The sequence below is a fragment of the Periophthalmus magnuspinnatus genome, chromosome 16 (assembly GCF_009829125.3).
Source record: "Periophthalmus magnuspinnatus isolate fPerMag1 chromosome 16, fPerMag1.2.pri, whole genome shotgun sequence".
Classification (NCBI taxonomy): Eukaryota; Metazoa; Chordata; class Actinopteri; order Gobiiformes; family Gobiidae; genus Periophthalmus; species Periophthalmus magnuspinnatus.
Window position 1 is genome coordinate 11,401,689 of NC_047141.1, and position 19,235 is coordinate 11,420,923.

Consider the following 19,235-nt stretch of genomic DNA (forward strand, 5'->3'; position numbering starts at 1 on the left):
ACTTAAGTAAAAGTAAAAAGTATGCATGGAAAATACTACTCAGAGTACTAATTAATAGTCATTTTGAACACAATTTGAGAAGCATTTTAGATCATGCTTTTACACAAAACTTGATCAATCTAAAATAATTGAATCATTGCACATTCATTTGTTTTAATGTGGCATCTAAGCTGATGGGAGTTGGTTTTGTTAAAGAGTTACATGAGATCTACTGAGTCACTCCTTACTCAGGCTGAGACTCCAGTGTTACTCTCTAAAGGACCCTGGATACAAAGGCGCGTTTAAATGTGAGCTGACAAAGCCCAGCAGAATTAAAGGACTGCTCAAGCAGATTAGGAAACACTGCCTGTGGCCACAAAGATGTGTAAGGCCTTTTTCAACTGTCTCAACATGACTATTAATAACTACATTGGACTGTTAGTGGCCGGGGACGGGATTTCCCACTGATACAAATACTTTACTATGAAACACCTGCATGTTCCGGTTTATGAAAGTATAAACTACGGGTTTAGCATGTTTTGCACATTAGAGAACCCTTAGGGACAAGATAAATACTTCTGTGCAGACTGCAGATGACATGTGTGTGTGTGTGTGGTGTGTGTGTGGGGGTGTGTGGTGGGGGTGTGGGGGTGTGTGTGTGTGTGTGTGTTTGTGTGTGGGTGTATGTGTGGGGTGGGGGGGTGTGTGTGTGTGTGGGTGGGTGTGGGGGTGTGTGTGTGTGTGTATGTGTGGTGTGTGTGTACATGTCTATAGGTCATTATAGGCTCCTTGCCATGATGGTCACATTTTTGACTGGCTTGGAAGGTTCTGTGACAAATTGTAGGATGTAAATGTTAATTTTTTTCTCTGAACAGCCTTACTAGTTGCCTGTATGTTAGCAAAAAGTTTCAGAATATTGTAGTTGTAACTATTTCTTTAGTGAAAGACTGAAAAACTGTCTTTTCTTTCACACCAACTAAATGCTTTAAATGCATGGATGAAGCCAGATGCCCATATGTGGTCAGAATCTTTCACCAAGACCAGAGTTTGTTCAGCTGAGATGCGAATAAGCCACTCCCAGCCTGCTGTGAGGCCACCCACTGAAAGGGCATGTGTGATATGTCTTGGAGGACTATGGACATGTGCAAAATGTGTCTGAGATCTGTAAGGTTCATTGTGTCGATTAATTATATCAACAGTTTTAAGAGTTATAAGACAATACCTCTTTTGATAGTTTGTGCCATCTGGAAACAAAGACAAAAGGTCCATGTAAGTATCTATTAATGAATGCTTTTGAGAACAAGAAACATGCAGGTCTAAGTCTAAAACAACTGCTGCCTCTCTCTGTCTACCTATTCTCTCCTGTGGCCAGGTGTCGGTGTCATGATGGCTGCACGTGACTCTCTGCTCCTGGTGCAGACGGCTCCTCTGACAACGCTTTTTCAACTGGTTTATCTGCTCTCAGTGTGATGCCAGTTGTTTTAGTGTGTGTGCATGTGGCACCTTGCATGCTATTTATGAAAAGTAAATTATAAATTAAGTTTGATTTGATTTTGGTCTTTTTTGTTCTCTTTGCTTGAAAGATATTATCATAAACATTATGCATTCATTTTCTTCATTATCATGTATTGTATCAAGTTGAACGTGAAACTTGCAGTGACCATTATTCAGTTATTTTCTTTCAAAAACAGGCAACATAGGCAAGTTGTGTGAATTATATTGTGTGTGTAATGTCAGCCTAAGTACCTATATTGTGTGTATTTGAGGCCTATTAATTGGAAAAGGCAACCTTGTAATAACGCAAAGTCTGACATTTATAATAAAAAAAAAGAAAATTATTGGCTGCAACTGCATGCAGTTCAGAATTGTGTTCATTGTGTTTACTGTGTGGCTTAAATGCCTCAGTTAAACAGTTCAGGATAGCCTTTTTTCAACAATGGCTACAACATTTTCTAGGTTTGTTTTCCATTCCCACTAAAAACCCAGTGGTCATGATGTGCCTAACCTGTCCATATTACACATATGTATATATTTTCCTCATTGATGATTTGCATTGTCTAAAATTTTTAATATCGCTAAGATTAAACTGAATCAAAAACACAGTTAACAAATCTCAAAGGCATTTTTTTACTGCATCAGTGTGTCACACTGTGTGTCACAAAACCTAAACTCATACCACCCCTCTTTAAGTATTTAATATATTCCACTAATGGTGGAAAACACCACTAGTTCATTATTTGGATTTGAACCGTGATGGGTCCATGGAGATAAAACCAAAAGTGAAACTATTTCTGATTTTTAATTGTATTTATTAATGTATTATTATTATTATTATTATTATTATTATTATTATTATTATTATTATTATTATTATTATTATTGCTATTTCTTAGGGAAGTTGTACATTCTGTTTCACTCTGAGAGTGAGACAGACTGATACATTATGATTATTTGTTCATCCTAAATGTTCACAATGTACAAAAGTAAAACATATAGTAATCCAAATAGTAAACAAATAGGCCCAAAGAAACTTAAGTACATAGCACCATTAAACTTTCGCTTTGACACATTTTCTGAAACTTTTTATAAATCTGGCAAATCTTTTGAACTTTGCAAGACATAAATGTTTGAAAAAGTAAATTTTGTGAATAAAATGTAAAACACTCTTTGTGGTTAAAATATAAACACAGTCATCAGATTTCTAAACTTATCTAACCATCATCCAGATACTGGGCGGAGAATGCTACATGACTTTTAGACATGTAGTGTGGTTGAGTCACAGACTTGAGGGACCAGTGTCACACAGTTTATGATGGTTTGAGAGTTTGAGAGCTCATGACATGTGCCTTGCCACGGTGGTACTGTTAAGAACTGAAGTCAGGTTCAAAGCGTATAGACTACACAATGCACCTCAAATGCACCTTGTAAATAACAATGATCAGAAATTAAACTGAAAATGAGACCAAAAAATAGTGAACCTCAAAACAATGATGTTTAACCATTTGCAATAATCATGTTTCTAATAATCTAATAATGTATAACTGTAAACTAATTAATCATGTCAGTCATCTCAAAATAACTGAAAAGTCCCATATCTCTCACATATACCTTTTGTAGATTATAATGTAGGTGTTCCAAAAATTGAGATATTATATTTTGGTGCAAGGTATACACATTTATTTTGGAGCAGCCTAAATTATTTTATATAATTTACATGCATAATGTAGCTTTTTATAGATGACAAATAATGGATGACCTTCACAATACTGTGGCATGTCGATACTCTTTTCTTTAGAGGCTTATTTATTAATAAAATAAACCCGTTTAGAAATAGGCCTAACTTGTTTTTATTGTGGAAATGATTAAGATTCTTAGCTGCTACAAAAGCTGACAAGAGATTCCCAAATGCACACTGAAATGACAACTCATTCACCCCGAAACTGGTTCACATAAAACTGTAGATTATTGACTAGAAAAGTAGATTCAGAGGACTAAAGAGACTGGGCCGTACCAATAGCGGGGGTGCGCGTCTATAAACCTAACATCGACTCACATGTTGTTCCTGTAAAAGAATGATCCAAAATAACAAAATAGTTTTCTAATGATCTTTTCCAGCGCTGACATGCTTATATTTTCTACAAACTACACTTTTATCTCTAAATAAAACTTTTACACCGGAGTGTCCCACCCCTGTTTTACGGTGTGTTTCTGGCGTCTCACCTGGTCGCTGCGCGGTGACGTATGACGTACAGGTTCTCCCCCTGAGCTCGAGCTGGTGTCGTGTGTCGCGGTCAAAATGGACCGGACTCTGCCTGGATGAGACCTAAAGTTGTTTATGTTTATGATGTGCCTCGTTATATTGCGTTGAGTATTTGATCTATTTTAATTAGTTGTAAGTTTTCACTCGTACACATGGGATTCAAAATGTGGTGGACGTTACTTCTGGGCGCGTTAATGGCGGCAGGTAAGTTGTTTTCACTGAACAGGGTGGGTCCTCTACTTCCGCTGCGCTGTGTAGAGGATTACGCAGTGCCTTTATGCTCGATTTTGTGTTCAAATATAAAAATAAGTAGGTCATAGCCTCGATATAACTCACTAATCTGTACCCTAGTAACTCATTGACCTGTCATTAGTATACAGCCTATCCTTTACCCTTTGATCAGTCAGATTCATGTCATTTTACGCACAGATCTACTGAAAATTTGGTTCGGTTAATTTAAGATCAGCTGTACCTAGAAAATCAAAGTCATATCGATCACCGAATAATGTTTGTTAGTGCCACAAAGAGCACTGTGTTACTAGCCTGTCTTTAGCCTCTGATAGGCCGAGGGTTCAGATAACAGGCCCACAGGTAACAATGGGCCTTTCACCAGGTCTACGCCTGCTGCAGAAAATATTTCATGGTTTTTCATTTATAACCATAAGTACTTTTTTTTTTTTACCTGGTTACCGAATAGTTTTGAACAATGTTTCACAGTAACCTTCTTTACTTTGGTGATTTGGTGTAGACATATGTCACAGAGTAATAATATTAACATACTAAATATATAATTGTAGGCTTGCATAGAAAATAAGTATCCAGAATAACATTTTAATACAAGATATACAATATGGATAGAACAGTGCAGAAGTAGCAGTGAAAATAAAGAATAATTTCCAAGTGATATGTTTAAATGAGTATCACATCACGACATTCTACATAATATTTAAAACAGATGGGGGCTGCTAAAAGGAATATTGTTAAAATGCAGGTTTCTTTAGTAATACAGTGAGTTCTAGGGTCTGTTCACCAATAGAAATGATCAGGTTCAATATTTGTGAATTTAACTTTTAGATATGTAACGGCAAAGTACAATGTAATCAATAGGAGAAACTTGCCCCATCTGGGAGTCTGACATCATCACATTTGAAAGTCTGTAAACCACCTGTAGGTCTACTTAAATTAAAAAATGAATAAGTAAAATTGTAGCAAATTCCCAGTACAGTTTTGTATGTAGATTATATACACAAGGTGAAACTAAAGCAAACAAAATCTTTGATTAAGCTAAGGTACTTTCTGAGGTGACTCATACCAACTCACTGATACCAGCTGTGTAGTAACACTAGACCACTCCTTAGAATATAATTTTAAAATGTTGTCTAAATACCATTGTCTCTTTTTATTTAGAATACACCACTGCTATAAGTGTGAATTGCCCCACCAAAAGGTATGTGGTGATCCTGTTTCAACCCGTTACCCTGGTTTGTAACTACCAGACCTCATCCAGTCAGTCCCCTGTGGTGCTGTGGAAGTACAAGTCCTACTGCAGGGACCCAGTGCAGGCTGCGCTGAACCCGAGCAGTGCTGAGAACATCCTGGCTCAGAACAACCCCAACTACGACCCCAACATTGAGTGTGCGGACTCCCAACGGACGGTGCGAAACGTTGCCTCCAAAGACAACACTGCAGTCACTCTGGGCCCGGAATACCAGGGACGCAAGATCAGTATCACAAACCGTAAGCAGCAATCTTCACTGATAACGCTTTCACTTATTGTTGTTGCCTGATGATTAACCGATTATTACAACCAGTGTTATAGTTTATTGAGGCAACAAACCAAAGAAACAAATAAAGGAATGTGTTCGTAAAACTGTGTATCCAGTGGAAGGTCTGCCACTTGCTCAAGGTGTTCTTGCTCTGCCTACCATAGTATAGCCTTAAACTCATCTGTCTCCATGGAGACAAGAAGGCGACACCACCAGTCTAAGTTGCAGGTCAGATCTTTGGAGAGGTAACCCCAGTCCAAATAAGTAATAAGTTATTTTTGAGCAGTGAAAACACCTATAATTGAATTACAGACAAAGCAACAACTTCTCCATGGAGACATGTAAGTACCAAACCTTCCTCCAGAAAAGTTACATAGTTCACCTTTAAAATGTTGCATTTTTAGAACACAGGCATGAGGAAAAAATAATAATGTAATACACACAAGATATGTTAGTATTCAGTATTTTTCACAAATAAGTGGAATTAATGCTTTAATTCCACTTATTTGTGAAAAATACTGAATCTTAGGGATGCCAGGTTTAATAAAAAAAAAAAGTTACATTGCATTATTGCATGAATTTGATTTGGACAATTGGGTGAAGGCAACAATATGTTAAGGTATTTTTGGTAAATCTTTGGAACACTTTAGAGCCTCAAAGGGAGCCATTTTACTGTAAACAAGAAACAGGTGATGTGAGGTGTGCTCATAACTATTAGCTGGTGGTGTGTGGTTTCATTGCTGTCATATCCCACTGTGGTCTTTGCACTCAGTGATTTTAAATCTCATCCAATTCTCCTCATGCCTGTGGTCTGCACTTTTTGTCTCACGTTTAAAAATAGACCAAAAAGTCCTGTAGTGTGTGTAAGCAGCAAAAAAGTGTAAATAAGTGTTTTTGTTTTTTTGTCAGAAAGTGCATGATATAATAAAGCTGGTCACATTATTATTTAAATAAAACTTAGCCCAAAACTTAGTATGTAAACTGAATGAGATTCCACTTTTTTAACATGAGGTCAACAAACATGACATTCAAAACAGTAATACAAATTTGACAGAGTGACACCTTGGTCCAAATGCACTCCTTAATTTATCAATTAAAATACATGCATCAATAATTACTATACTAAACAACTAGACCTGAAAAGATATATATATATATATATATATATATATATATATATATATATATATATATAATTGCTGCCACAATAGTTTGACATCTCTTCCTGCAGGGGCTGACCTGAACATAGCCCAAACAGCATGGGGAGACAGTGGAGTGTACATCTGCTCCGTGACCTCCTCCTCGGACCTCAGTGGGAACACGGAGGACTACACCGAACTCATTGTGCTCGGTAAGTACACGACCACTCTGCCAGGACTGCTCCGAGTGTCTCCCCCTCCCCTCTCAGTCAGTAGGCTTGAATGGGGCCCTAGCAGTGAGATCGTTTTTCTAAATTAGGAAAGCTGACTAATCGCAGGGGGGCTAGAGTAAATAAAGTAACTGACTTTATCTTTCTTTCACAGAGAGAAAGTCAAATACTACTGATCTTCTGCCTGAGGTTGACTTACTGGTTATGGAAGGTACAAGCCCCTTAAAAATCAGATTCGTAGAGTAGTGGAGTCACGTGGGAGGGGGAGGACTTTCATGTGGCTTTGGATAACATTATGAAGAGATTCAGAATTGTGTTACGAAAATCATCATCCAATATCTCAGAATTTTGTTCTATAAGGTTCTGTTTCAGTCAGTATTTACCCACTTCTCACTGTTTATGAAAAGACAATTCTGAATGTGTCTTTTGAATGTTATTTTCTGTGCCAGGCATGGGTCAGGTCTCATTAGCATCCAGCAACATTTTTCACTTCAAATTTCAGCAATTTTGAAAATGACAACATTGGAAATAAACCAATGCAGGTACATAAAAAAATAGTCTAACAAAAATCAGGTGTGTGGTTTCTTAACACTCACATTTGCATTCAAGTACAATAAACACATGTTTAACACACAAACATTGCATATTTAGGCTGAGTTCTCACAAACACTTTCACCTTGGGATGTCATGCTGTAATAGAGGAAGTGTTCCCTTGTGTTTTTAACACATGCATGCACCCTTCACTAGAATCTTTTGGATGATTTCAGCGTTGACATTGCCTACTACTGAACTAAAGATACAAGGTAACTATTAACTACCACTACATGATATCACAAGGTGGAACAGAGCATTTTGAGCTTTGGAGACAGAAAAAAAACATATAAAATCCCTCCAAACCACATACTGAGAGAGGATTGGCTGGCGATTGAAAAACATCTATGTATATAATTCAAGATTAGATATGCCTGACTATTTCTAGTAAAGTTTGATCAATTACACAGCTCTATTAAACCCATCCTTGACCTTCAATTATTACATTCTCTGTTGCTAATTTGGAGAGATAAAAAGAGGCTTTACAAACAGTACACAAACATAGGCTTGACTCGAAAGCAGGAAGTGGCCCATGACTCAAACCCTCTCTTTCCGTTATTCCGATTTCATGGTTTACCTTTTAGCTAGGGAAGATAAACATTCCAGTTTTCTTTTTGTATCTTGCTCAGTGTTCCAGTGAAACGTGACTTGACATGCAGAGTGAAATGATGGTTTGGGTACTGAAATGAACTGGTTTGGCTGGTTTGTCAGAGCTCTGAAAAGTACACAAATAACCACTTTATTCCATAATATGTAGGTATAGTGTGTATACAAGAAGTGTTAACTTTAGTGAACGTATTAATGGAGACACATTATGCATGGTTGAGTGATTAAACTAGAGCCACATTTTTTCTGACGTTTATAGTCAGCTCCCATTGGGCACTGCAGTTTTCTTGCTTCTTTTATTTATTACGTTGTTTTAGATCAATATTGAGATGTAAAACTGACTTGGCATGACAGCTGTTTTAGCAAACCCAGAACATTAACACGTGTCATTGTACATAGACCAGTCGTGAGAACATTTGAAGTGTGATATATTGCTAAAGAAAACAGATTGCATCTAATTTATGCCACTGACACAATAACCTAATGCAAGATTATCCCCAAAACTACTCTAAATGTACAATATAAAAAACAAAAAAAAACAAAAAAAAGAACATGAACTGCAAGAAATAAATGAAAGGATGAAGTATTTAATGGTGCACTGTGTAACTTTTTTGGGTCTGCCATCTGCTTGTCCCCATTGAGATATGTTACTTTTGTAATGAATGTTCCACACAATGGTATAAAACTTATGGAGCTACCAGTCCAATTTACAGGTCAGATCTGTGGAGATTTGAGTCCACTCACAGTAAATATACATGTTTTCATGCATTTTTCTGCAATAAAAACATGTGTAATTGAACAAATGCAAAATAGATAAGTTTAATGCCATACTGTGGAATATTTCCAGCAAAGCAGTAACACCAATGGAATAGTAGATGGTGCTGCACCAGAAAAGTTATAGTGAATTTGTATCTGTAAAGCATCATAGTTCTTCAAGTTCCTTATTCAACCATCTACATCAAAATCATTGTTCCATCTGTTATTTACTAGGTCTGTTAAGACTATTGTCTTAACAGACCTAATTGTAGAGTGCAAAAGCAAGAGTGACAGAAGGCCTCCTGTCCTGCTGAAGTCTTTATATCAGTGTTGTGATGGTGTATTGTCTCCATAGACTGGCTCCTGGTGGTCCTGGTGGTCCTGGGCTTCCTCTTATTACTGCTGCTCATTGGGATCTGCTGGTGCCAGTGCTGCCCTCACACCTGCTGCTGCTACGTTAGCTGCCCCTGCTGTCCTGAGCGCTGCTGCTGCCCCCGAGCATGTGAGTACCAATGGGCAAACCTGCTCCACCTAGTCGATAATACTTAATTTGACCCTCTTACTTATCAATGATAAAGATAAACAGTCTCATAATCTGTATCACAAATCTGTATCACAACAGGATTTGGTATTTCATTACACATATATTTTTCCAATGCCAGCTTATAAGATAAAAGTAGTAGAAATCTACAAGACCTACACTTGTAGATTTCTAGAATTTATTTAACATGATCAATTTAGAAACAAAGCAGGTATTCCATCTTGAGATTGACCGATTATTTGGCCGATATATCAGGATGATATTTGCTCTTTTTAGCACACCGGCTATCAGCCTTAAATCCCCAGTAGAGGCAGATATTTTGTGAATCAGCTGCCTAAAGAATATGTAGAAAGCCTTAATTGAACAGTTTACAAAATGCACAAAATGTGCATTGTGACTTTCTTATTCAGTTTATAGTAAAACAGCGTAGTAATTTTAAATTTTATAATTTGGGGGAAATAAACGATCAGAATCTGCCGATATTTTTGGGTGGATAAGGAGGGCAGAGCTTATCGGGTCATTGGTTTCTTTGGACTTGAAACAGTTTGCATCTGCCATGAAAAAACTTCCAAAAAAATGATCTCCGATCTGGTATTTTGGTATACATTTTAGATGCCAATACAGTTTACTTATTTGTTACAAGTATAAATATACAAAGATAGATTAATAAATCTCTTTTAGTGGCTATGAGAGCAAGGTAAAATAACTTCGAGACCTTTAGGTACAAAGGAAAATGACCTTGACTGAGTGTTGACACATATTGACACATTTACCTTTTCCACCCACATGAATCTGGTAAAAAGGGTTTTTAAATGAGTCATCTGGACACTGTGGAATTTCAAAAGCAGAACTGCCTTTGAAACCACTTGGACCTCTCCTAGACAAATGCGGGATTACCTCAACTCATTACCAACAACATAAATCATTTTGACAGATATTCAGAAGCAAAATAACTTTTATTGCCATTATCATTGAGTAGAATTCACAAACTAGGAACTTGCTTCTGCAGTGAGGTGCTATATAGAACAATGAATAATAATAGTAAAAATATAACCTATGATAAAATAAAAGTAAGGGTGTGCATTAAAATAAGGTCAATAAGAAAAGACTTCGATTGAATATTTATAAAATATACAGCATGGGCAACAACTATCATTAATCAAGTAGATTAACTATGGCTCAAGTATGTTGTTTAGGGGTGTTTTTCCATTTGGTTCTGACCTGCATTGTGACCAGCCAGTGCTCTGTGTTCCCAGTGTATGAGGCAGGTAAAGCAGTGAAGAAGGGCATGGCCAGTCAGTACGCTGCCACCCTGTACGCCCCCAGCATGTACGGACAGCCCGCCTACAGTGGGATGAACCAGCCTGCCATGCCCCTGCTACCTGTGCCCAATGGCATGGGGGGACCACCACCCAACAGTTATGGACGGGACTATGATGGAGCCAGTTCAGGTAGGACTAGTTTTTATTAACTGAATCAGGCTTTTAAAAATATTTTTACTAATACAGTTTAATGGAGCTAATCAAGGTATATCTCTTTAGTGGGACAAGGCTCCCAGGTGCCTTTACTTCGGGACCAAGATGGCGGAGGGGATCATAGTAAGTGCTCAAACATCTTGTTTTTTGTAATATAGTAGTAGTAGTAGTTTTGTAATGTCTAGAGACTGAAGTTTAACACACTTTGGAAAAGCTTGACAACTTTCTTGTTAAATCTTACATTGTGTACAGAATTGAACTAAAGAGTAATTTGCTGTACTGTATCTGCTCAATAGTTGTTTACAGTTTATATTTCGTCACTAAAAATAGTGGTTGGCCTTATAGTTGTAATGTATCCCTGGCCAAGCATATTGCCATCTTCTTCTGTTGGCTGATGTTTGTCTGACTTGAGCAGTGCGCAGTGGATATCGCATCCAGGTGGACCCTGATGGGAATGCCACTCGTGCCATTTACTACATGGAGAGAGAACTGGCCAACCTGGACCCATCCAGACCTGCTAATTACAACCGTAGTGAGTGATGCCTTTATGATACTGTCCATTATGCAAAACAGGTCCTGACTTATCCAAAAAGTCAAGTTAAGTACTGACTTAAAATGTCAAATGAAGCAGTGGATTACTTATCAAGGTAGATTTATATTTCAGGTTTTTGTGGAATACTTACTAAAGGATTGAATGCGTTAATGTAATGTTTTTTCTCAGATTGTTATAAAATGCCCACTTACTTTCTTATTGTTAAGTCTTGGTTTAGAGACTTGGCTGAATTGACTAAAGTACTGGGGTCTTTTGCAGCCCTAATTAGTTTCTAACACTGTTACTGGTACAGTTGGAACGTGTTGGAAACTGATTTTAATGTTGTTTTGTGAGCTTCCATGAGTTGGTTGTGAATCCTGGTTATGTGCTCTCTTCCCCAGTGGACAACATGAGTGAGGTGAGCTCTCTTCATGACAGTGACAGGAGCAGACCAGCAGGGCGCTCTCAGCCTCCGGCCCTGTCCACAGTGTACGACCGGGATGAGGCCATGAGCACCATCAGCAGTGTGTCCCAGCACGTGAACAGGCGCCCGGACGACAGGAGAAATGGAGAGTACCGAGTACGCGCTCGCTCTATGGACAATCTGGATGACATCGGCCGACATTCTGACCGTGATGACTACCGACGACGCCCTGAGGAGCCACGGGGCAGGAGAGGGTAACATTCAATGCTTTCATACAAAGCTGTGTTTCTGCTGCATTCATCTACATGTGGCAGCTCATGCCTGATCCTCGGCCGCCGTAAAAGAAATAGAAAAGAAGGGTGCACAGGAGGGGCACGTAAATGAGAAAACTGAGAGGAGGAGAGCAGGTGGAAGGGATGGAACAGGAAGAGGAATATGTGAAATGTGGTGCTGCTCCTGGACTTGAGAGGCTTTCCAATTACTAATAATAGTATAATTGATGAGCTAATTAGTTGAATAGTTGATTATTTGTTTGGAGAGACATTCAAATATCAGCGTCGCTGAAAAGCTACAACAGTGTTTAGAATTGAGACGTAGATTAAAAAAAGACAATATATGTGATATATTGAATATATAAAGTGAATGTATTGTATAAATCTCTGGTCAGTAGCTCTTATCATGGGTTAGAGATGGGTGAAGAATAGATATTGTGTGTAGTCTAAGCTGCAGCGTTTCATATTAAATGTACTCGTATACTTTGAAATGAAGAAATGCAACTATATATATATATGCGACATAGACATTTTGAAATTGAATATAATTCTAATCTTTGGAAAATAGCATCACTATGCTTGAACCATGATAGTGTATAGTTGGGCTGTTGTAACATGTTAACCTGTTTTTGTTTTTAAGCTCGGACGATGAATGGAGCAGCAGTGCTCGCAGTGGATATGACCGCGGGTACGACCGTGTCTATGATGACCGTAGGAGGCGGGACTACTCTCCAGATGATCGGCGCCGAGGTGGAGGAGCAAACAGCGCTCTGGCAGGCAGACGCAGCCGTAGCCGGGATGACCTGATGGACCTGGAGAGGGACCGGCGCTATGCGGGCGGAGCCAGAGGGGGGCGGGACGACTATGACGACAGCATCCTGCGAGAGGCCATGGAGAGGAAGAAGCTGAGTGAGCAGCAGAGGGCGCGCAGTCGAGAAAGACTGGACAGTGAGAGTGACCGCTCCGACAGGGGCAGAGTCAGACCTCCACCTCTACCCTCTAACCCCCCCTCTGGCTTCCCTGGTCGCCGGGATGACTTCCCCCCTCCTCCTCTCCCTCCCCCCTATAGTGATAACGAAAGTGTGTCATCTTCAAAGAAAAGCAACCTCCGCAAGGTGAGGCATTAATAATGATATCTGTGACATCATTATTTTATTACTATTAAATGACTCAATCCCTTGTCCTTTTTCCCACAGAATGGAGCTGTTAGTCGGGAAAGCCTGGTGGTATAAACATTAAGTACCATGATTCAGCTTCCATCAGACTGTAAATAAGATTTACAACTTGGATTTCATGCCATGTTAAATTTTTTTACTGAGATTTTTTTTTTTATTGATTATGAATTTTTTTTGTATTTTATGTTCTAAATCATTGTGGCTGCCACAAGTGCCTTAGCCTGTACAGAAGGTGTGAAAGTTGATGATGTGTGGCTGAATGCATTGTTTTTTAAATGTAATCTCTTAGTGCCTTTCTGTGCTGTATACAACTGTATCTTTCTGTTAATGGGCATAGATTTATATATAAACAAGTAAAAAAATATATATGTGTGGGTGTGTGTGTGGGAGTGAGTGTGTGTGTATGTGTGTATGTATAAAAAGCAGATCTATTTTAGTAGTGTACCGTAGTTACACAAAACACAAGTTTTAAATGTATTCAGTGTTTTATGTCTGTATATTGTACAGCCTTTTGAATGGTGCAGATTTATCATTTAGTAAATTGATTTCATTTTTTGAATATGCTTTTTACAATAAATGTCTGACAGACAATTTACTAGAGTTTCTTTTGCCACTAGATGACACCATTTCACATGGTTCATAACAGTCAAATTCACTGGATGTGTCTCTTTACTTGTTACAGAACAAGTCCTTATTTCATTCAAATAAAAAATATGAATGTGTTTCTGTGAAAATGTTTTCATGATACACTTAGTATTAACAGTTTCAGTTTTATTGCAGGTTATGCAGAACGGCTATTTGATGTGAACATTGGATTACTTAGTTACTTTATGTTACATAGTGCATGATGTGATGGGTGCTATACACAAGGAATACAACAGAAACTGACACTAAAATGAGCATTTATAGATGAGATAAATGTGCATTTTCAATAGGAGAAAAGTATGTTCTACAAAACAGATTTAGCTAGGCCAATGTGTTAAGTAATGTATGTAATGAGTAATATTAGTTTCCCATATTCCAGTACTCACAAACCATGCATGAAGTTTACATGTTCTGCCTTAATGCTCCACATGTCACTGTGCTGTACTTTATTATAGAGTGCTGTCTGGAAAGACAATTTTGATTTTCTTCATATCAGTGATAGAGCTGTGGTCACAACAGCACAATAATAATAATAATTTACTGCCATTGTACACAAAAGCATCTACAGAGACTTCCCAAGCACTTCCTTGACCGAATCTGTACAGGTTTCTAACACTGTATATTCTGTCATATTTGCTGAAGAGCAGCAGACGGCCCCTCCTCGTCCAGGTTGTGGATGCCAGAGATCCAATCTGCCCACAGAGCTCATCTCACAGCAGGGAGAGAGGAGAGGGACCACTGCCTACGGCTCACTCTGCCTCCTAGCTCCGCACTGGCTCCACATCCACCACTAAGGTAAGAGATTTCTTCTTTTTCAGATTTAGATCAATACACAACTGCTGTAATTCAGTCCTCTGGATCCCCATTATAAGCTAAACTAGAAAGTTCAGATGGCACATGTAAGTGAGTTGGTCACTTCGATGTGTCCAGATTGTCTATTTTTGTTCAGTGAAAGTTGACATTTTTATATGTTATATGTGATTTTATTCTTATTTATTTTATTATTGAGGACCATTTATTTGCTTTTAGCGTATACAGTTGTTTACTTTGTGGAGCTGTAATGCCTTGGTCGTGGTTTACTTATGGTTACTTATGAGTAATACTAATAATTACTTTTATTAGTGTGCCCTGTTATGAAACTTGGATCTCAGTGGAACTAGGACACATGGGATAAGTACATCTTTTGGGAATAAAATCTAAAAAAAACAAAAAAAAAACGCAGACAGAGTAGTTTGAATACATATTATGCATTACAGCATCATAATTTTTTGCCATTTGAATAGTATTTAAATCAAAACACAATACATGCGTCATTACAGTGCTGTTTGCTCCCATTTTCTTGTCCCTCGGTGCATTTAAAGTGTGCAGAGACAATAGTGCTATTCTCAGCCTGTTGTTCTGTCCCTGTCCAGCACCCACACCCCACCCAGATGCATGTCCCAACAATGTCCACGTTTGTCCATCTCCAACCACTGTCCAGCTCTCCTAACAAGTCTCCGATTCACAACACAGTCATATTTATACTGGACAGTTACTACAGTTTTCCTTCTCTTGAGGATAGTTGGAATAGTTGTGATTTCAAAAGATTAAAATGCACAATGAATATTTAAAATTTTAATTAGATGACAATGTTCAATTTACTAAGCTATACTATCCCTGGGTTTCAGAAAAATGGAACAGTTGCCATATGACAGTTGCCGTAGCGATTAACAACTTATTATATCTTTGAACAGGAAAATATCCTCGAAATGTTGCATATAACAGGAAGCCAAAACTAGTTCTTGTTTTAAAGTGATGGTCTGTACCTAGTATGTCAACTGCATAATTCCATTGAAATAGAAAGTTCATTCTTCAGAACATTGTCCATGGAGATAGCTCAGTTTTTAAGCCATAGTGTGGAATATTATGGAGATAGCTCAGTTTTATGCCATACTGTGGAACATTACAGCCAAAGGAAAAACATTTCTGACTGCGCAGAGTAAAGCCGCATGTTTTTTATTGCACTGAAAAACATTTTTAAAAAAACATGCGGCCTTACTCTGAGGGGCCTTACTCATGCTTCTATTTTTTTAAAGTTACGTACTGTGGCTTTACTTTTTCACAACTATTTAAAAAAAATAATGAGAAGTTATGTTGAATACAGTTTTGTTTTTTGTTTTTTTTGTTTGTTTGTTTTTTATCCAAAAGCAAACTTGGCTTAAAATATACTGAAATAATGGACACGTGTTCTGGGCCGGGACAAGACAACACTGACTTGAGGATTGGCTCCATTGATTTCATACTGCTTATTTATATTATAGACCTCTCAGATATTTTGAGTGCAACAAGAACGATAGAGGTGTGAGAGACAATATACTGTAATCTTACTAATACAGCAGGTTGTCTCGTCTAAATGATCATTTTACAAGTGGGACCATGGTGCTTTCACATGTAGCTTGTTTGTCCTGGGCTGATTTTGGATGTGTTATTTATGTATGATTGGAAAAACACAATGCAATCCAAAACTCACTACAAACAGAGTAGCGTTTATAGTGTGTTATATGAGAAAACCAATATTTTTATTTCAAGAACCTAGGTTTGAGTCAAAAAAGATAAGTGTTGTAGAATAAACTGTAGTAACCCGAAAGTTGAAAGAAGCGAAGAGACATGAGGTTGGAGTTCTAACACAGGAGTTTATTTACCATCAGTCTGACCCAGGACCTGAAGACATTGTGATAGTGTCTTCAGGTCTAGTCTAGTGCAGTCCAGTCCAGTCTGGCTATGCTTCTGTTGTAGGGAGTATTATACCTCTGATGACATAGGCTAAAATAACAGGGACTGAGCCTGCAGTGAGTACAGAAATGTTTTTTTTCTCTAACAGTACCGTAAATATTCTATAAAACCTGGTGGGCAGTCTTCCGTCTTGTCTGAATCTAGTCTGTGGGTCTTAAATAGGGATACACTGGTATAGGCCAATTATGTTGATTTGTTTGATTTGTCATTATTCATAAACTTTCTAAGTGTTTATCAGATATGGAAGAAATCCCAGATATTAAGCACGGATATGTATTTCTAAGCTGCCCCCAGTTTCTGAGCCTATATGTTATTCCCAGTTTGTCCTCAGTGCATCAGATATAGTCAGTTACAACTGAAATGGAAATGTGGCTACAGCAAATTATATTGTGTCCCAGATGAATGCATTTTAAATACATTTTTAATAGGTATGATCAGATATCAGTGTCAGTCCGATATAGAAGATTTAGCTGATGTTTGCGCTGATATTTTTTCTTTGTCTTTTTGATCAGACAAAATGAATGAAAGTATGAATTTATATCCCAGATAAATACATGCTGTTACCTTTACAAAAGTGATAAGTTAATTTGTAAACTTCACTACAGCTCAACATAAATTTGGTCTGTATTGTAGAATTTTAAATCATAATATCGATATACTGGATACCAATATTACTGGATACTGGATCATCTCTAATTTGTCATTGTTTTTAACAAAAGTGTAAAGTTTGTGAACTTAACTGGACCTCGCTGTGAGTTTTCAAACACTGACATTGACATTGTTTATCAGCCACAAAGCCAGTTAAAAATCACATAATCGGCATTGACTGAAAAAAATCCATATCAGACCATCCCTATCTCAAACCTTGCCCAATCAAATTAAATAAATCCAAGTGGACCAAGTATAGCCAGAGTCTGCGTCCTATTGCCTTCTAAAGTGGATTAAACTACATCAATTGTTCCACCATTGGAAATCTAACTCTAATCAAGGGGGACCAGACTAATTATTTGTATAGAATAAACAGAATCGGGATGGCTGGCCAGGCTGGAGCTCCGGTACTCCCCACCTGTCCCTCCCTTCCCAGTACTGCTCTCACATTCCAGGTACACCTCTCCGATGCCCTGCAGAACTCCGAGTGTGCAGGAAAAGTTGCACGCAGCGACAGAGACAAACGAGTGGGGCCACAGAGGAGGGGATTGTTGTGATTAAAAGACAATTATGTGTGCGCATGGACTTCCCAGTGTTGTGCGGTGTCAGGCTCGGGCTGTCCCACAAGGCCACCCAGCACAAGGGCTACTGTGTGAAGGAGGTGAGGGAGTGTGCAACCAACCACACACTTTGACCAAACCTAGAGGTGGGTAGTTCTCAGTTACAGTTTCTTGAGTAACTTTTTAAAAGAAACTGTACTTTTCAGAGTACTTTTCTTGTGGCATACTTTTACTCCTAATTGAGTAATATTTAAATTGAAGTAACAGTAATGTTATTTGAGTAAAGGTTTTTGGTTCCTCTTCCCACTGTGAGTAAGTCTACACGTGACAAAAGCTTTATGTTGACAATATGAAATGATTTGAACATTTGTGTTTCTTACATCGCTCCTTCAGATATGATTTGGCTTTTCTCATTTTTTTATCTATTATTTGAATATACTAGATTTCGTGCATTAGTTAAGGTCTTGTCCTTCCCCTGACATTCACTTATTATAATATAGAAATCAGATATTATATCTAAACAGTTACTCTTACTTAGTAGGACCACTCGGACCACTACTTTGAATTAGTACTTGAGTAATATTATTTTGAAGTAACACTACTCTTACTTAAGTAAAATCTTTGGCTACTCTACCACCTCTGACCAAACCTCTACAAGAACTATGGTCATATTCAACTGGCTAAGGTGGGAGAAGTGTCTTGCCTAAAGACATAACGAGAGTATGCACTAGAGCTGGGGTGGGTGATTATTCTCTGTATTTGAATCCAGGCATGTGGCAGAGGGCCCAGACATGCACTAGAGCCGCTACTGCCCCACTGTGGCACCTGGTATTCCCAGTGGTGTCCCATCCAAGTACTAACCAGGCCCGGCCTCGCTTAGCTTCAGATATATGACAGGATTGGGGATTCTGAACATTACACAGACTTCGAATTAGACGACTAAAATTAGGGTGCGGCAAAAACTGCTTGGTATCTTTATGTATCTGACCCAAACTGCACTTGCACAAGGCTACACCTGCATGCAAAAACAACAATGCATTTATATAAACACAGATTGGATTTGTGAATCATGAGTTTAATCTGCCTTTTTTACTTCGAAATATCAAAAATCCACTCACTCACCCACCAATTCTCCCTGTCTGCTGTTCTTCCAATAAATCTCTATAATCTAAATCAAATAATTCACCGGCAAATACAAAATTCTGTTATTTAAAACACCGATCGATTCATTGACTAAACAACTGAAGAACTACAGCCCTAATTTCTACAGTTTTTAGCCCAGGTTTTAATCTAATCTAATCTAACACTTAATCTAATCTAAGGAACAACAGTAAACCAAAACAATCCTTGTAGTGGAATTAACT

At 38.1% G+C, this 19,235-nt stretch overlaps 2 protein-coding genes across 3 annotated transcripts in view; both read left to right on the top strand.

The window, feature by feature from the left end:
- The first annotated feature begins 3,708 nt into the window (after positions 1-3,708).
- lsr (lipolysis stimulated lipoprotein receptor) lies at positions 3,709-13,975 on the top strand. 2 transcript variants are annotated; one of them, XM_033981059.2, is made up of 11 exons: positions 3,709-3,943; positions 5,147-5,476; positions 6,737-6,856; positions 7,029-7,085; positions 9,183-9,329; positions 10,625-10,819; positions 10,910-10,966; positions 11,259-11,375; positions 11,777-12,053; positions 12,712-13,186; positions 13,268-13,969. In XM_033981059.2, exons 1-11 carry the CDS (start codon positions 3,892-3,894, stop codon positions 13,301-13,303), a joined length of 1,863 nt encoding a protein of 620 aa, XP_033836950.1. In that variant the 5' UTR covers positions 3,709-3,891; the 3' UTR covers positions 13,304-13,969. The 2 variants fall into 2 exon arrangements, with proteins under 2 accessions (XP_033836950.1, XP_033836951.1); XM_033981060.2 differs by lacking the exon at positions 7,029-7,085 and having other exon boundaries at positions 3,728-3,943; positions 13,268-13,975.
- Positions 13,976-14,598: 623 nt separating this feature from the next.
- Positions 14,599-19,235, top strand: part of mag (myelin associated glycoprotein) — a 29,870-nt gene continuing 25,233 nt past the window's right edge. Inside the window, 1 exon segment of the mRNA XM_033980555.2 lies at positions 14,599-14,686. The gene's annotated coding sequence lies outside the window, so the exon portion shown is untranslated.

Excerpts from the sequence above, each read along its gene's own strand:
- lsr (XM_033981059.2), top strand. The coding sequence starts at position 3,892 with ATGGGATTCAAAATGTGGTGGACGTTACTTCTGGGCGCGTTAATGGCG. Across the intron at positions 9,330-10,624 it reads CTGCTGCTGCCCCCGAGCAT|TGTATGAGGCAGGTAAAGCA; the intron begins GTGAGTACCAAT and ends CTGTGTTCCCAG. Across the intron at positions 12,054-12,711 it reads GAGCCACGGGGCAGGAGAGG|CTCGGACGATGAATGGAGCA; the intron begins GTAACATTCAAT and ends TTTGTTTTTAAG.